Source organism: Melopsittacus undulatus, chromosome 3 (assembly GCF_012275295.1).
Source record: "Melopsittacus undulatus isolate bMelUnd1 chromosome 3, bMelUnd1.mat.Z, whole genome shotgun sequence".
NCBI classification, from domain to species: domain Eukaryota; kingdom Metazoa; phylum Chordata; class Aves; order Psittaciformes; family Psittaculidae; genus Melopsittacus; species Melopsittacus undulatus.
This window is the reverse complement of record NC_047529.1, coordinates 4,487,671-4,506,446: the sequence shown is the minus strand read 5'-3', so window position 1 is coordinate 4,506,446 and position 18,776 is coordinate 4,487,671. Positions and strand designations below refer to the sequence as shown.

At 45.4% G+C, this 18,776-nt stretch overlaps 1 protein-coding gene across 2 annotated transcripts; it reads left to right on the top strand.

The window, feature by feature from the left end:
• Positions 1-327: 327 nt before the first annotated feature.
• Positions 328-9,550, top strand: LRRN4 (leucine rich repeat neuronal 4). 2 transcript variants are annotated; one of them, XM_031044391.2, is made up of 5 exons: positions 328-517; positions 2,083-2,803; positions 3,877-4,081; positions 5,488-5,625; positions 6,774-9,550. In XM_031044391.2, exons 2-5 carry the CDS (start codon positions 2,119-2,121, stop codon positions 8,263-8,265), a joined length of 2,520 nt encoding a protein of 839 aa, XP_030900251.2. In that variant the 5' UTR covers positions 328-517; positions 2,083-2,118; the 3' UTR covers positions 8,266-9,550. The 2 variants fall into 2 exon arrangements, with proteins under 2 accessions (XP_030900251.2, XP_033917140.1); XM_034061249.1 differs by having other exon boundaries at positions 2,072-2,803.
• Positions 9,551-18,776: the final 9,226 nt, after the last annotated feature.

Sequence of the window (18,776 nt, the reverse complement as noted above, 5' to 3'; positions counted from 1 at the left end):
TTAGAGACAATTATAAACACTTGAAGCCTTTTACTGGCGCCCGGAGAAAGCGACCAAAGCCCATGTCAGCAGACACAGCCTTGCCTTTCCATCATCCCGACCTGCCAGCAAAGAAACACAGCGATTCCTCTCCCTTCCCCCGTCAGTGGCAGACGTGAGGGTTGGGACTATAGACACTGCTCTTTTCCCTTTCCCCCTCTCTGCTTAGACAAAGAGGGAGCAGCCCTGCCTGAGTGTTAGGAAATCAGAGCCCTCCCACCCACCTCCCGCTAGGGCCAAGGGAGCGGGACGGCTGCCTGGAGCCACCCCCTCTCCAGGCTGGGGAAAAGCTGGATGCGGGGGAGCGAGGCTGGAACGAGCCTCGGCTGCGCCTGTGGGCAGAGCCGCGAGCAGGGAAAGCTGGGAACAGACCAGAGGCATTTCACGCTCCCGGCTGAGTCACCCCGTGTATAAAACCAAGGCCTGGCAGGCAGAGCCACGCAGAGTGGAGGCACGAGGCGCCGGGGCTTCGGGACAGGTATGTGCAAGCGGATGCGGTTTAGAGGCAGGGACTCAGATTAAATCTAAGATCAGCATCTAATAGTCCAATTCCTCCCATCCTCTCCTTGCCATGTGCTGCGGAGCAGGGAATCCAGCAGCTCCAGTGGCCGGGAAGCCCTGAGGGTGCTGGGTTCTTGGACTGTTCCATACCACAAAAAGGACACAGGCAACCAAAATATACTACTTTTGTTGGTCAAATAAACTATTTTCCTGGTTCCTACTTCAAACCTGGGGTGGCAGCAACAGATGATGGTCTGCAGGAGCCCTGGCACCACACAGGGAACAGCATGTAGCTATTAAGGTTTGGATTAGGTCTTGGATATTTTGTAGCACATGGGGCTTCAGTCACACCCCTACACTATAATGTGTTTTTGGATGAGGAATGATCATTGTGATGCCTGGCAGTGCAAAGACTCAGCAAGAGCAGCACTGGTTCTGGGCTGAGGTTAGATAACCTGTGCAGCCTTGGACAAGTCATTTAGGACTTTTAATCTTTTTTGGAATGACAAAGACATTTGGTGGGGTGGGGTTGGGATGAGGGAGCACAGAGGGAGTTGTAACACTCAATAACATGCTTCTTGGTCCGCAAGCCTTGGGGCCCTGATCCAGGAGAGCTCTCAGTTTCTATGCACTTCTACGGAAAGGTGGTTCAGGAGCTGCATTTTTAGCACATCCTTTCCCCAGCAGTTGGGGTGCATTAAATGGTGTGGGGCAGACAGGCTCCAGGGCACTGCAGGAGCACAGGAGGGTGAGTCCCAAAGTGCCTTTAGGGTCCTCATCGTGGCTCACTCAGAACAAGGCTGAACTGCCCTGGCAGAGCCCACACAAGCCCCAGGGTTTTAATGTTTCAACTCTGTGAAGGGAAGAAAAGCCCTTCCTAACACAGGAAAGGCTTTTTTTTACCTGCCCACCCCATTGCAGCTCAGCCCCCTTGGGCTGACAACCCTCCCCTACCTTTGGATGCACACATTTGATTTATACAGAAAAAACCCTTGCCACACTCATACCTGATCCCAGCCCATTAGATAGCTCTTCCCAGTGGGCTGGACACTGCAGCATGACTGCCCTGTAGAGAGCAATACATATACAAGGTGGAGAAGTCAAGTCCCATAACATGGTGATACCCTCTCCTGCAGCTTGTCCAGTATAGCACCAATTGGTATTTTTACACTGGAGTATCCCTGTGCTGCTGGGGAGTCCATCTCTGACCCTGTTGTTGTGCTGGGTGCCAGACTGGTACTGAGGGTACTGGTGTGGGAACCAAACACCTGATTACAGTTTGCTTGCTTTCTGCATGGAGAACTGTAGGAATGCTTAGAATTGCACGATGCTCCTGTCCCCAGAGATTCTATGATTACTTAGGCTTAATTACAGGAGAGATACTAATTATCACTTCCGCTCTCTGGATACAGTAGGAAAGGAGTTACAGATGCCTTCACTTTTACATAGCTTGTTACTGCCTGGGGGGGATTTTAATCTAGCTCTTAATGCTGATGTTTTGTGATGTTTTGTTTTCTCCTTCCTGAAACAGAACCCAAACAGATCTTGCAAGTTTATTGCAAGCCACATAGGAGAAGGATGTTTCCACCCTTGCTCATCCTCTCTCTGTTGGTGGGGAACACTGTGTCCAGCCCAGTGAGCAGAGCAGAGCCTGCAGCATCCAGGGACATCACCACCTTTTTCCAGCTGGCTCACGAAGACCCTTGGGAGAATGTTAATCTCACCAGCATGCCCTGTGAGGATCGCAAGAACAAGACTTGGATCACCCTGCAGCTGACCAGCAGCAGCCTCACAGCTTTCCCTGTCTGCCTTCCAGAGGCACTGGAAACCTTGGATCTCAGCAACAACCTCATAGAAGAGATGAATGGCACAGAGATAGCAAACCTCCCGCGGCTGCGTGTCCTCTCCTTGCGGCAGAACCAGCTCTGGTCAGTTAGATGGGGATCTGAAGCCCTCAGCAGCCTCGTCTCCCTGGATTTAAGCTTTAACAAGCTCTCATCTGTGCCATCATGCCACAGTTCTGCCCTGCCGAACTTGAAGTGGTTGTCTCTGGCTGGAAATCCACTGATTGAAATCCAGCCTCTGGCTTTTTCCTGTTATCCTCAGCTACAGTTCCTGAACCTTTCTGCAACGCTGTTGGGGCAAGATGACAGCAGAGGAATTAGAGAGTCTGCTTTTGCCATCAGCACATCCCCCAGTGAGGCCACAAACAGGCCTGGAAACATCAACGTGCTTGATCTGAGCAGGACCTTTCTTGAGAAAAGTAAGTTTCTGGAGTTCTCACTGTAAGCATGAGGCTTGGTCAGGCTGGGGGGGGGAGAGCATTACACTTGCACAGACCAGACACCATGAAACAGGACTACTTGTCCCAGTGTAGTCACCCATCTCCCTCCTAATCCCACTGTCTGCTACTGACAGTCATCCCACTGTCAGCCCTGAGATTAGTTGGGACACAGGAGGAAATTAATTGCTCTTTCCTGAAATCTTTCTTTGTCTCTCCCCTCAGTTACACTGTGCTTTATACCGCTGCACTGAAGCAGCACAGAGAGAGGCTTTTTGTGTCAACTGCAACCGGCCAAATCCTTCCGCACAGTGAGACAATCCCTGCCCTGAGCAATGTACAGCATGATTTGTCTCTGCCTCCCCTGCCAGCCTCAGTTTATAACTGAGGTGCTGAGGCAGACAGATGTCAGATGCGTTGCCCAGCTGCTTTCAGCCTGGGGCATATACCCAGGACTTTAGGGACTCCTCAAGACCCAACTCACCCCAACTCACACTGAGCAGATATACCACCAAAGCTCTGCCATGAACTTCCCTAATCCCTGTTGTGGTAGTGAGTTACACAACTCAGTTGTGGGATGGAAAGGGACTTTTGTGTAAGACCTACACAAAATTGTTTCAGTTTCATGCCTCTCAGCTCTTTTTTCTGTACTAGGACAAATAAGACACTTGCCTTTCTCACACCAGTCACAACTGTGTAGACCTCCTTAATCCCCCCCCATCCACCACTTCTCTGAGCTGAGAAATCCCTATTCTTTTAATCTCACCTAACAGGAAAGCTGTTCCATATCTCTTATCAGCTTTATTGCCCTTCTATCTTCCCTTCTTTTCCTCTGCCCTATGATAGCATGACCTGTGGGTAACATTACAAATATGTGTTTGCGCTGGTGTTTATACACTGCTGTACTGATGTTTGTTCTGTTCCTTTCCCAAAGAGCTGCAGAAGACCACAGAGATAATTGGTTTATCTGTATGAATTCAAACCCTTTTTTCTAGACAGAAAGCCACAGGAATGCTCTATTTAGGCAACAGGTATAAATCTTTTCTCTGCTTCAGTTCAACCAGAGTGGACCAGAGACTTGCCCAACCTCAGATCACTTCACCTGACAAAGATGTCACGGTTAAGAAGCCTTGATACTGACTTCTTCAAGTCCATGCCTGCTCTCCAGGAGCTGAACTGTCAAGACTCCCACTTGCTTGCTTTCGTGCAGACAGAGATGTTTGACGGCGCTCCTCATCTGAGCCAGCTCTCGTTTGAGAAGTGAGTTGTTTTCTGTTCTGTTCTTCCTCACATCACGTTGCCTTTGCCTCACATGGTGCCTGGGAGCTCATTTTTATGCCGAGTTTGCTTGTTATCAGGTATTAAGGAAGGAGGTATGGGCTTGTGTGCCATGCTCAGATATGCCATGTAAAGCCTGTGATGGAGACCTGATACAGCAGAAGAGCTGATGCAGCTCAAAAAGGTGGCATGAGACTCATAGCACAGTTACTGGTTGCTTGAGATAACATCCATTGTGCTCCCACTCTTCATCCAATGGATGAATTCATCTAGCACTGTTAAAATTAGTATAGATCCACTGAAACCCACTTGTGACACAGCCCATGCTTCCAACATCTACAATGGCAATGTCTCACCAGAGGAGAAGCAGGTCACTGAGGATTTGTTGCCTTACAAAGGATGAATGCTGCATGAAATCTGCACCATGGAAGCATTCAAAAATCCTGTCCCTCCTGCTTTTAGTGTGAGAGATTAGTATAGTTCCTTGTTCAGCACTAGTAAAAGCAATGGTTGGGTCCTTATCCTAGAGGTAGTAGGAGCAGATAAACCACACACAGAACAGTCAGCAAAAAGGAAAAGATTTGGAGAACACCTTCAAAGATGTCTGTAATACAGGCTCAGATTATAAGGGTATCAGAATACACATCCTTGGGCACTGGCTGGTCTAGGAACCAGTTTCAGGAAAGTGAGGCCATTTAAGCAAAGAAAACCCCAACAAACCCGGTGGATTCCTTCCCCCACTGGACTTACACAGCACTTTACAATAGCTGCAGGAACACCAGTTCAAAGTGCCGAAAATCATGACTCAAGCTTAAAAGAAACCAAAGGAATAGCAGTTAAAGTCTCAGACAAAAGAGAGCATCTTCTGAGCACTCTGCAGGGAGGTCACATTATCACTCTTTGTGCCGTTTAACAGTAAACAAGGTCTTCCTGTATTAGTCATTCGACTTTAGTAGGTGAGAGTCTCTAGTATTAAAGAGGCAATTAACACGACAGAGGATGATTGGCACAGAGAAAGCCATTACATGCAGAGTGAGAAAGGAGCTGGAGAAATAGTAAAGTAAAAAGTGGAGCTGTTTAAGTTAATGGCAGAGGGGAGATCATGTTTTACAGAAGACCCTTGCTAAATGCCAGGTCCTTTCCCTTCCAGCTGCCATCTCCCAAGGTGTTACCCCTTAGGATGCTTTTGTTATGCTTTAACACACAGCAGGTACACGGTGCAAATTGGAGATGGGCAGGTATTGGTCTGGACAGTGGTGTTGGTAACTAGCTGCTTTCAAGGGAACTGGGAATATTGCTTTGTCTTACACATGCTGGGACACTAAGCACGGTGCAGTCCTTGGAAGGTGTCTCCGAGTTTGCTAATTATTGCATTTGTCATCTTGTAGCTGTAACCTGAGTTCCTTTAATCCTTGGAATACCAATTCCTCGGATAACATCATCATCAACTTGTACGGAAATCCTCTGATATGCGACTGCCAGCTCTCCTGGCTGCTCTCCAAGCCCAAGAAAGTTGTGCTGCAAAAGTAAGTGAGTTCAAGCGGTTTAAGTAATGCTCTTAAAACAACTTGAATATGTCATTTATTTGGGGACCAAACATTCGCTACCATATCAGTTTCTCAAATTCTTTCTGTGTTTTTCCCTTCCACAAGAGGTAGAAATGCAAAGTGAAGTCCCCTTCAGGGATGAAGTGTGGCTGAATTATACTTGAATGTGGACAAAATTCAGTGGGCACAGCTAGAACAGTATAAAGTGTTGTTAGCCCTGCATTCTACTTTAAGATGTCTATTACTCAGAGATAAAAAATGAACTGCCTTGGTGGGCCAGGACTGGGAGCAGGAACTGAAAGACTTTGCAAGAACTTTAGCACATCATTTCTTCCATGTATTCCCAAAGCCTGCATCAGCACAGGCAGTCAACAAACACCCTTGCAAATAGCACCACTTGTCACCTATTGTTTCCATGCTCTCCTAGGGGGTTACAGAATAATTACAATAAACTGTACTTAAAAGAAGTACTTTGCATATGTATGATGGCTCTGCTATTTGAACGGCCACCAAGAAGGTTTGTCAGAGAGAGCAGGGAAGTAGATTGTTTCTCACTAGGATGGGTTTAGCAGTTGCATCCTCTTCAAAAACATGGTAAATCTGAGTAAAGAAAGAACTTACTCAGACATGGAAAAGCTTAAAGAAAGCGCTTAGTCATTTAAAGCACGAGAAAGTGCTTAGTCATTTAAAGCACGGCCCACGTCTGCACAGCTCCAGCTGCCTAAACCAGCTGGCTTATGTATCTTAAAGATCTGTTACATCTCTGAGTGTGTTCCCCTCTTAGTGTAGTATTAAAGTCTGACCCTTCACGACAAGTTGCCTTGACCCCCATCACTCTTGCTAAGGTTTGCAGTCCTTGTACCAAAGGATGCTTACTCTCAGGCAAATGATATTCCTGCACCTTAGAAAAACAGAAAGCCAGTCAGCTAAACTCCCAGTGCTGTGGAAAGCCATCTGCCAAGCACAGGACTACTGTTATGACAACCTAGGTCTGGTCCAGGTTTCATGTCTTCTTTAATGTGAAGGCTGGTTTTGGACAGCAGGTTCCAAATTCCAATACAAGCTGCCTTACCAGAGCTTGTAATGTACTTGTGGATTGTGTCTATTCTACCTTGTTCCCTCTGCAGGGCTTGGGAGACCTTTTGCTACACATCCCAGGAAGACAGGGGCAGACCTTCAACATCTTTGTCACTGCTAGAACTCTACAACAAATGCCAGTCTGACAGAAACGTTACACTGCCCAATTCAAACACACCCTCTGTGGAACATGATGCTTTCAGGCTCACCAGTTCAGATGCTACTACATTAGTAACAACAGAGCCTGCTCCACTAACCCAAGATGCTTATATCAGCTCCCTAATTCAGATGAATGTAATGAGCACAACGGCAGCCAACCCAACTGAGCTGATGCTCACAAAGGCCAACAGTTCCTCCCACAAGGAGGAGGCAGTTTCCGAATCCACGAGCATCCATGAGAAGGAGGCAGTTACTGAAACCATGACCACCCACAAGGAGGCAGTTTCCCAATCCACAAGCACTCATGAGGAGGAGGCAGTTTCCAAATTCATGAGCACCCACAAGGTGGAGGAATCCATCAGCACCCATAAGGAGGAAGCAGTTTCTGAATCCATGAGCAATTCTCCTTCCTTGGTGTCTGTCACCACCTCCCCGGGTTTTCTCAAGCTGTTCTATAATCAGTCTTCAGATCATGGCTCCATGAATCAAACTGAAACAGACCAGCTAAAGACAAAGCTCAGAACAACCACCTCGATGTTTCCCCAGGAAGGCACATCCAACCAGCCCACTACTGATTATTCTACTACAGCAATGGGAAGCCCCAATGCCACTGATCTTCAGCCCTTTGCCCTTTATGTTGAGGAAGGTACAGCACAAACAAGCCTCCCACAGCTGAACTCCACAAGGACCACTGCTCGCTCACAGCCTGCATCCACCAGATCACTGATACACTATGTAGATGACTACGACTATGATGAACAGTCAACGCAAACCCCAGTGCAAGTGCCATACACCTCCTGTGACTACAATCCTTGCAGGCACCTTCAGAAGCCGTGCAGTGAACTTCAGAGAGAATCCAGATGTTTATGCCCTGGCATGTCGAGGGAGGATGAGGTTCCAGATGCACCGAGGCTCAAAGAGGTGTCTGAAGTCACAGACAGCTCTGCACAGATACGCTGGTGTGCCCCAAATTCAGTTGTTCACACCTATGAGCTGATTTTTCATGCCCAAGACAACGAGGGCAGACAGCTTGTCCTGGACAATATTTATTCCACAGCAAGGCAGCACACTCTGTATAATCTACAACCATACACCACTTACCACATTTGTGTGACTGCTTCCAACAAAGCAGGGTCAAGCCAGACATCAGTGCAGGGAATTGCAGGTAATTCATGCACTAGATTTAAAACAAAGCCCAGCTACAAGTCTGTCTTTGCTGTTCTATCTGCAGCAAGTGGACTCTTTCTCATTTCCACAATTATTTTGTCTGTATGCCTGTGTAAGGCATGCAAAAAGCCTCAGAGTGAGCAGTATGGTACACACTTAGTCTCTTATAAGAACCCAGCATTTGATTATCCGTTAAAACTACAAACCAGTAATTAGCTCTGGGTCACTGTTCTGCGCATTCCAAGCTCATTGTCTCTTATCACCTTGGTATGTTTGCCTGAGACTCTCCAAACGTCCTTCAGCAAAACTATGAAACATCAGACTTCACAGCCCTTATGTTTCTAAGGGACAGAAAACCACACAAAAACTAATAATGACAGTATTCAAACAGAAGAAAGCCTTTGGACTTTTGGTCACGTGCTAAGCAGCAGCAAACCTGGATACTCACCTTGAAGAGCTGTATGATCACTTACAAATTCATCAGCATGTTTCACACAGTGAGAGGCTGCTTTGCCAGCTGTCTGCCTCCAGTCTCCCTCATGGATACAGTGCTGAGAGCCAGGTGCATCTAGCTAAGATAGATTCTGCTTTTATTCTTATAAATGAAGTTGGGCTTTCAGTTTCTTCTAATGTTGATATAAAGGTATTGCCCAAAAAGAGAGTATTACTGGAAGGAGTGAGAGAAAGATCTCCTTGAGCTGAGTGGCAAGGTGCTGTGCAAGTCTAACTCCATTAAATAACTCCAGCAACTGCTCAGCCCAGCTTCAGTTGAGGAGAGAGAAACATGAAGATTAACTGTATAAAAGGACAGTTCAGGATCCTTAGGACAGGGATAATTGTTTTGTTCTGACTTTGTATGATGTTTTCCGCAACTGAGGCTCCTGAGTGCTACCACACCAACTTACAGGCAGTGAGGAGTTTGCAGTACAGCAGTAGCCCACAGAAGGGAGAGGCCATGTTAGTATTTGATTCAGAATTGATTTTAAGCAGGGATGATTGTTCAGTCCTATCTACAGGTTTAGCAGGCTGACGATTTACCTCCTACAGAGGCAAAGAGCCAAGTAATGAAACAATTTGATGTGCATGTTGCTGAGACTTGAAAACCTGAAAACCCATCCACTCCCAGCAGTTAAACCAACATTTTTCAAATGTACTTTTGGGTCCTAACTTCTTCTATAGAAATCATAAGAGATGCTGAGAATCCCAGTTCTTCAGCAGCTCTGAGCTTGCCATTAACATTCAAAGATGTTTGTGCAAGGGGAGGTGTTTGTCCCATCTAATACTTTCTATTTAGAGACCAACAGGTTTATGTTCCAGTGGCTGTGTGTTTCAGTTGCTGTACACTGCTGTATAGAGACAAGATGTAAACTCTCCAGATGTTAGAGTGCAGAAGGTGCTGTACAGTGTAAAAGAGGCTCTGTTCTGTTTATTTGGGGTTTTTAACGTTTCCAGTATTAATGAAAATAAAACCTACAGAGTTGAGCTCTGGTTCTTTGTTAAAGACCTAGATCTTTGTGTTGTCTTTACCATCTACAGTGTTTAACCTGAGAAATTAATTCAAACATTTTCTGTTTTGGAACAGACTTTGAGCATATAGTAATGTTTTAATTATGGTAAATTCATGTTATTTGATATCCTAAGAGCTTTCATTTTGTATGTGCATAAGGTGCCCTGTGCCATCCTCACCATTACAGCCCACAGTCCTTTCATGCAGGTTTGTCCCTTACCCTACACCAGTGCTGGGAATTACACCACCACTCATTGCACATTCCTGTCTGTCCTTAGCTGCTGAGCTTGGCTGACTCAAACTCACAACAGAAGTGACACACAGATGGAGAATCCAGGATAGCATCAGCTTTCACTCTGAAAATGATGTTCACATTCTGGTAATTCAGACCTTTCTTTGCTTGGACTTCATTCTCACCTTTATGGCTGGTCTGCTTTTCCTTCATTTTCTGGAGTCTAGTGAACAGGCAGAGGTGCCAAACATTACTTGCAGTGAGCAGGAACCACCCCAAAACAGGGCAAAGATCATACACTCCCTTGTGTTTGTACAACATAGATCTAAGAGACCTTGACTGGGGTCTTTGGTATTACCAGAAACAGAAACAAAGCAGAGCAAAAAAAGAGATTTGTTAATCTGAGTTTGTTTAACTAATGATTGACTTCACTCTCTTGTCTTTTCCCCCCTCTATTTGAATCAGTGCTTCTCTTATTTCACTTTTCTGGCAATTGGTGCTACAACCACTCTTCCCTGAATACATTCTATATGCACTCGGATATAATTCTCAAGTTACAAAAGCTAATGGCTTTGTTCTGCCATACTTCCAATATTCCAGCTTGGATAAGAAAGCCTGTATTTACACCCAGAACTTGTGTGTCTGGTAAATAGTTGCTGCAGCCCAAGAACAGGTAAAATGACAGTCATTCAAATCATTTGAGTAAGTCAAAGTATTTTCAAAGCAAGTATTCAAACATAAAACCTTTCTCTGAAAGCACTGCCTGTTGCTAGTGCTTAAAACCAATGTATACTAGAAAAACTGAATCATCACATTATCCCCTCTGGGCTTTTTATTGTAGCTGCTCCGACTGATTTAGAAAGTAAGCCCTAAAAAGCAAGCAATGTTTTAATCAAAAGGGTGAAGTTATAATCCAAATATAACTGCGGAAGAAAGTTAATGCCCCATCCCCTAACCTCAGAGCACAAGTAATAACCAGTTTGGAGGTTTCCTGTATCTTCATTACTGTGGATGGACACAAGCCTGCTCCCACAGCGCTGTTTTGGACTGGGGCAGTGACTAAGCAACCAGGGCGCTAAACGGAAAGTTTCCCACCCACTCCTAAAGCCGTGTTTGAAACCTGCCCAGCTTTGCTCCGCCTGGTGCTCTGGTGCTTCCTCCCCCTTTTCCTGTTCGCACTGAACAGCCAATCCTGTCGTACCTCCAAAGACACAAATCTTTGGCAGCGTGGCTAGGATACCCGAACAGCCCTGAAATGATTTTAAACGCTAACAAAAGCCAACCCATTAAAACCAAATTATAACTAGTAACATACTCACTGTTTCACGGTTCAACTCGTCCTGTTTCTCCGTCACAGGAAGATCACTTGGAGGAAATGCAGAGAGCATTTAAATACAGTTCTTGAAGAGCTTGTGTAATTTTTAACCTGGCTTTTTTTCCTAAGAAGAAATTATCTGCATTCCTAAGAACCTTCTCCATACATTTGTCAAGGTCTTTCTTCTTTGTACAGAACCAAGTTCAAGCAAAGGAAGTCCAAAATAGCCAACGGTGCATGTGGGTGCCTCCCCTGGGTGCCATGGTGGAAGTGCATGCTTGCTCTGTCTCTAAATCAGTCACTGGATCTCATGGAATCTCCCAGTGGAAACACTGGGAAAAGGAGCTGATCCCTGGAAAGGCCTCCATGCAGAAAAAACCCAGCTCTCTAAGGGCCAGAACCCACACAGACAAATACTTTGCTGGCTGTGAGGAGACAGAGAAGGATCATCTTGTCTTCAGTGCAGCAAATGCCATTTAGAGCATCAGTTACCAAAAGCCCTGTTCTGGGCAGCAGAAGTAGGTGGGTGTCCAGAGCTGCAGGATGAGGCACTTCAGCCTGACCCACCTCAGTGCCAGGAGGGACCATACTTTTGAGAGTGGTCCCTGGCCAGAGGCATGAGGGGCATTGAATGGACCAGCTGGGAGACAATGCAGCCCGAGGCAGGGAGCTCACATCACACCACTGGCATTATCAGCCTCTGTGCAGGGATGCAAAAAGCAAATGTCCATGCTCGCTCTGCAAGCGCTGCACAGGCACAGACGTACTCCTTTGCAGTGATCTCCAGAAAAAGGCATTCATGTGGTGTTAGAAACAAGGAAGCCTCTGAGGGTTCAGGGTCTTGCTTGCCAAGAAGCATCGGATTCCCACTTAACCTGTAAAAGACAGAGATATTTATCACAGGTGAGAACATGTTCCGTGTTTGCGGAAACAGATACTCATAAAAGAACATGTTTAAACCCCTGGTGCTTTTGCTTTTTATCAGCTCTCCAAACTATGCACAGTTTGTTCTGAAGCAGGGCGATATACTACAACAGCAATTCCAACCTCTTTAAAAAGTAGTCAAACAGGGCAACAAATAACAATATTATTGTGATATATGGTCAGAAAACAATCCCCTACAGGGAGAGGCTGGTGTTCTGCTGTCACCTAGAGGGAGAAGGTGGAATCATCTCCCCAGGTACATCACATGGAAATAACTCGGCTTTTACCCCAAAGAACTTCAGCCTGCACCCTACAGTCCAAAGCTCACTTACACTGCCCATGTGCTCACCTCTGTTCGTCTGTGTATCTTCACCTACTAAACTCTGAATGGAAATAAAGCAGAAGTACTAACGGTAGCAACAGTTCCAGTCCCTTAGATTGTAACTCAGCAGCTTATCTATCCCTGTCTCCATTCTTTTTTGTAGCCTTATGACCAGGAATTTCTCTGCTAATTTGTCACTGCTGTGGAAAAATGTGCATTTCTTCTTAAGAGCAAGGAGGGGATTACTGTCTGGGAAAACCAGACCTGGTAAATCACTCTACAAGTGCAGCATCTCTGTGGCATCTGATTACTGGATACATGAACAGATCAGTGCTCTGGGCCCATGGATACATATAACTGATCTGCCTCTATGCAAAAGGTAGGGTTTTGCATGACCCTATAGCTATAGCATCTCTGAAGACTCAGGGGCTGCTAAGAAAGCATGAGATAAATAATCTCCATTTTACTGCTGGAATTGACCACCTCTCATTTCAAGCTGACATTTCCCATGCCACAACACATTTTTAAGAGTACTTTGACAGTGTAGGTACCTTTAAAGTATAGTTCTTCCAAAAGAAAAGGCCTGAATTCATAGGAATCCCTTATAACAAAACCTTCACAGGATTAGCAATGCTGTCCTAAGACCCTAGTGTCTTACCAGAACAACATCATTATAAAGAGAGTATTTTTCTTCCTTTCCAAACCACAGTGCAGCACTGTTTTTTGTGCTGCTACTTAATCCTCACAATTCAGCACTGAATGACTTTATCTACAAGTAGATGTAAGACGTTAATACTTGTATGGTGTTCTGTCTTTCCTGATATACTACTATAGTGTATGTCTCCATTTTTGCTAGATCCTTTGCTGAAAGGTGAACAGCCTTTTCCACTGTTTAGCATGGCTCTCACATCATAGACATATATTTTTAAGAAACATAAGGGAGAAAAAAACCCTCAGAAAATACCAACAAGAAATGGAGGGAGTGTGAGAAAAGGGACAAAAAACCCCTGTCTTTACTATTCCTAGACCATTGGTACACCCGAAGCGGGAGAGAACCAAAGAAAAATCAAAAGAAATCAAGCAAAAGAATCCCAAGAAAAAGCACAAAGCCCAGGATCGTTCACTGTCTCGTCCAGAAGGTGGAAGCAGCGATGCAGCTATCTCTGCCATACAGGCAGGCACAGCGCTAGCAGCTCCTGCTGGGCTCTAAGCACAGCTCAGACACCAAGAGCGATACATTCTGGGATGAAACTCCAGATAGAAGAGAAAAATAAAAACAATCACCCACTCAGCACTAGGTAGAGGCTTTCTTCTCTGAAAAACTAACATTTACTTGCTGTGCAGCATGTTCTGTGCTGGGAAGGCACGAATATTGTGTTTATTAAATGTGTAGAGGCTACTCGCTGTTATCTGAGCATGATTAAGTAATGGTACTTAATAACTGAGATAAGGCCATGAGGTGAAATGATGTCAACCTCTCTTTGGCAATCAGTCCTCACGCTGTCATCACTGCTGCCTTGAGAACACTCGGCAGGATATCTCCAGGAAAAAAGACACAGGAGACTAATGCTCACGTCCAACCTGACGTAAGTGCAGTAAGTAGTACAGGTACACATCCCAGGCATACACAGAGATGCAAAGATTCCCAGAAGCCCCATTCTATCCTAATTACATGTTTAGGTGTCCACTGATGATATTTGTGCTGCGAAGGCTGTTTCAAGTTGCTGATATTGCATCAGAACTGACAAGGATCACTTGGTATTAGGACACCATTTGACAAGATGCTGCACAAACTGCAGGTAAAAAAGTTCATCATCTGACTGCAGCAGACTGGAAAGAGCTGGGGAAGGAAAATCAAGAGACAGAGAGGTGACATGATCCACCTAGCATCACAAGCACCGTGTACAGCAGAGACTGTCAAAAAGGTTTCATGCTGACAGTGGTTCATTGCTTCTGCCTGAGTAAAATAGACTTTGAAAGCCACAGCAGCACTGTGCTATTGACAAACATCCCAGGACTCAACTCTGTCCTCACTGTGCCTTTAACTCAATATCCCCCTTCTCTGTGCAGCTGCTTATTCACACAAAGCCAGAAAACACAGAGCTTCTACCACAATGAGTCAGAATTGGTTGTAGGTCCAAGTCCTATTTGAAGGACAGATGCTAAACATGCAATCTCATTTTTTCAAGACACTAAGCTAAAAAAAGCCCCATTACAACTCCAGTATCACGTGTGTGGGTGTTTTCTATACGATTTGTTATTGTTTCACTGCTCCTTGGGAATGCTGGAAAAGGTCAGAACACCCAGAAATGATGATAAGAGGGTAAGAAAAACAATATCATGCGTAGGCAATTCCAAGTCTAAACTCAGCTTTGAAACAAATGTGGAAGTGCTGGTTCTGAACACGACTAAACAACATATTTGTACCTTTGGGTCTGTCTGCTGTCTGAAATCTCAGCCTTCACCCTGACATGAAGTTGAACTTCAACAGCAAGTCTGACTGATGTTAAGGCATCTCAGGTAACTCTCCCACAAGCAGCACCAAATGACAAATACCTAAGAAATGTTTTTCCATGACCCCCTACATGGATCAATGTGAACAACTGACACACAGGTCAATGGGACATTGCAGGAGCAAGCTTAACCATAACGCTGCCACTAAATACACAGTAGTAAAAAGAAATAAATAATCTCTATTTCACATGGAATGAAGCAAAAACCTGATTAGCAGACAAAGCCCTAAATAAAACTCAGTTTGACAGCCTTACCTATCTGCTCAGCTCAATTACAGATAGCAGACACAAAATGTGTAATAAAACATAATGCCTGCTCTGGGTCAGTTGCCACCCAGTGACACCTTCAAACCTGCAATGACCCAAAATCAAACCAAACTATAACCATGAATGAAGATGACAGTGGATGAGAACAACCTTTATATCAGCCGGATGACTCCTTTTAAATCCAGTGCAAACCTGATTGCACAAACACCTATGAAAGCCTCAATCCCAACTCTGCCCTGATCCCAGCTGTACAGAGGCAACCCTGGCACACCAAAAGTAAGAAGGTAGCCACTAACCACAGCATTCCTAAACTTAGCTCAGTAGCTCGCTCCATACCAAGTAAAAACCCAGGCTCTCCACTCAGCAGTGGAACAGACTCCAACTCCAAATGATTCTTAACACTAATGAGGCTGGGTTTTGCCGAACAGAGCTACGTGCAACAGGGTCACTGTCACAGCATTAGATCCAACTTCCATTTCCTTCAAAACTCCTGAAAAACAGCCTTCCAAAACCCAAACGGGGACTATAGGAAATCTGATGAGGATGTGCTTCTCATGATTTTGAAGCTGATATAAAGCCATGTCAAGACTCTTACTAGTAAACCTTTCCGCTATGACCTGGAGGTATCTCTGCCTTTATATATAAAGCTGTTTTCTTCTCTGCCTGTTAAAAATTGAATATAAAAAGGCAATGACCACTCACTTCCAAAACCTTATCTCTATAAGGTCCCTGACAAAGAGCAGTTATCTAACATTCAATGGTGCATACATCCAGATAGGCTGAGAAAGTTGGGGCTGTTCAGCCTGGAGACAAGAAGGCTGCATGGAGACCTCACAGCAGCCTTCCAGTATCTGAAGGGGGCCTACAGGGATGCTGAGGAGGGACTCTACATTAGGGACAAGGCGTAATGGGTTAAAACTGAAACAGGGGAAGTTTAGATTGGATATAAGGAAGAAATTCTTTACTGTAAAGGTGATGAGGCACTGGAATGGGTTGCCCAGGGAGGTTGTGAATTCTCCATCCCTGGCAGTGTTCAAGGCCAGGCTGGACAGAGCCTTGGGTGCCATGGTTTAGTGTGAGGTGTCCCTGCCCATGGCAGGGGATTGGAACTGGATGATCTTAAGGTCCTTTCCAACCCAAACCATTCTATGACTCTATGAAAAGAAATAAGAAACTATTAAAAATTGTTTAGAGGTGATGAAATAATGTGACTGTAAAAACTTTTTCCCTTCTTTCCAAGAACAGAATTGCCCAAATGCTTGATTTCTATGTATCACCACACAAAGTTTTTGGTGGCACAAGAAAACTGCTCACCACGAGGACATAGAATCAAAGAGCAGTTTGGGTTGGAAAGGACCTTAAGATCATCCAGTTCCAACCCCCCTGCCATGGGCAGGGACACCTCACACTAAACCATATCACACAAGGCTCCGTCCAACCTGGCCTTGAACACCGCCGGGGATGGAGCATTCACAACTTTCCTGGTCAACCCATTCCATGTTTCACTTGCAGCCAGCTCCTGCTACAGATACTCAGAAATGGAAAACAAGCTCAAGAGCTCACACCCTTGGCCTGTTTCTTACAACAGACTGTCTTAGCAGCACCTCACTAGTGCAGGGACAGGTTTCTTGTACAACTGTTTCTACACAAGAGCACTTCACTGGCATACCATATTACAAATCCTGGCTTCTCACATCCAGTCAGAAAGAGAAATGCCATAAAAACCTACACAGTTTAGATACTGGGTATTTTTCTCTCAGTCAGAGGTCTTTTGTGCCTTTGTGTTTCGCTTTCATCACAGTACAAAATTAATTCACTCTGTGGATTCAAGTACACACTTCACATCTAATCCATATCATGTCTGCATCCTGTTCAACATGAAGGGTAGCATTTATATAGCTACCTAGAAATTGCCCCCAAAAGAGAAGTGTACACAAGCTCCTTGTATCAACACAGTAGCAGAGGCAATATCATACTAAGAGGTGTAAGCTATCTTTTACACTAATATTGTTTTTATTGATTATAAAGCCTATCTTCCTATTGTGCTGACAGAAGCTGAACTGAGTCCCTCAGACACATGGGAAGATCATCATGAAAATAGACATTGCTTCTGTCCTTCCCTGTAATTCAACTTTAACTTCACTTGGCGATAGAACTATTGCTCAAACCCCCTTTTTGGCAGCAGGTTATGCAAAACATTAAACCAACCAAGTGCTCAAGCCCTACCCAGAACAGCTGGGATAGCAGAGCTGGTCTTGGGCTTAGGAAGGAAAAATACAAGGAAAATAAAGGCAGAAAATCAGGCCCGTCCAGCACTGGGTGAGACGAGAAAGGACACTGAGTTACTGATGCAAGATGCACTCCAGCCAGCATGAGTGGTTTATGTGGCACCAAGTGCTTTCCAAGAGCCCCATCAAACATTCATAACTGTGCAGCTGAATTCCACACAGGCTGTGCAATGACAGCTGAGGACAGCCCAGTGATTTCATGGTCATAACATGAGGACAGTTACCCCTCCTCACAGTATGGGGACAGTTACCCCTCCTCCCAGCCCCGGGTTCCCTCAGGTTGCCCAGCCAGCCAGCGGGTCCCTTTCACCAGCCACTTCAGTGATGAGGACACTCACGTACCCCTGCTCCTGGGCTCTGCACAGCTCCAGCTCCGGCCGAGGGTCAGACTGAGGGTGGGACAGGCGGAGGGAGCCCGGGCCAGAGGAGCCCCCTCAGACACCGATACCGGTATTGATATCAATATGGACACTGGTTATCGATATCAATATGGATACCGGTGTCGATATCAATATGGACACCGGTATCGATATCAATATGGACACCGGTATCGATATCAATATGGATACCAGTTATCAATATGAATATGGATACCGGTTATCGATATCAATATGGGTACCAGTTATCAATATAAATATGGACACTGGTATCAATATCAATATGGATACCGGTTATCAATATCAATATGGACTCCGGTATCGTTATCAATATGGATACCGTTATCGATATCAATATGGACACCGGTTACCGATATCAATATGGACACTGGTTATCGATATCAATATAGATACCGGTATCAATATCAATATGGACTCTGGTTATCGATATAAATATGGACACCGGTATCGATATCAATATGGATACCGGTATCCGACAGATATCAATATGCATACCGGTATCGATATCAGTATGGACTCCGGTTATCGATATCAATATGGATACCGGTATCAATATCAATATGGACACCGGTTATCGATATCAATATGGACACCAGTATCGATATCAATATGGATACCGGTATCGATATTAATATGGACACTGCTATCGATATCAATATGGACACTGCTATCGATATCAATATGGACACCGATATCGATATCAATATGGACACTGGTTACCGATATCAATATGGATACCGGTTATCGATATCAATGTGGACACCGGTATCGATACCGGCCGCTCCGCCTCAGGCTTTACCTCAGCCGTTCCCGCCTCCTCCCCTCACGCCGGCCGCGCCCCTCCGCCCCCCAGCGGCCACAGCGCCGGGCGGGAAACCTCCAAGGCCCCCGCGCGGTTCATTCCACAAGCGGCAGCGAAGTTTTAGGCGTCCTCGCCGTTCGCCTGCAGGCAAGGGATCGC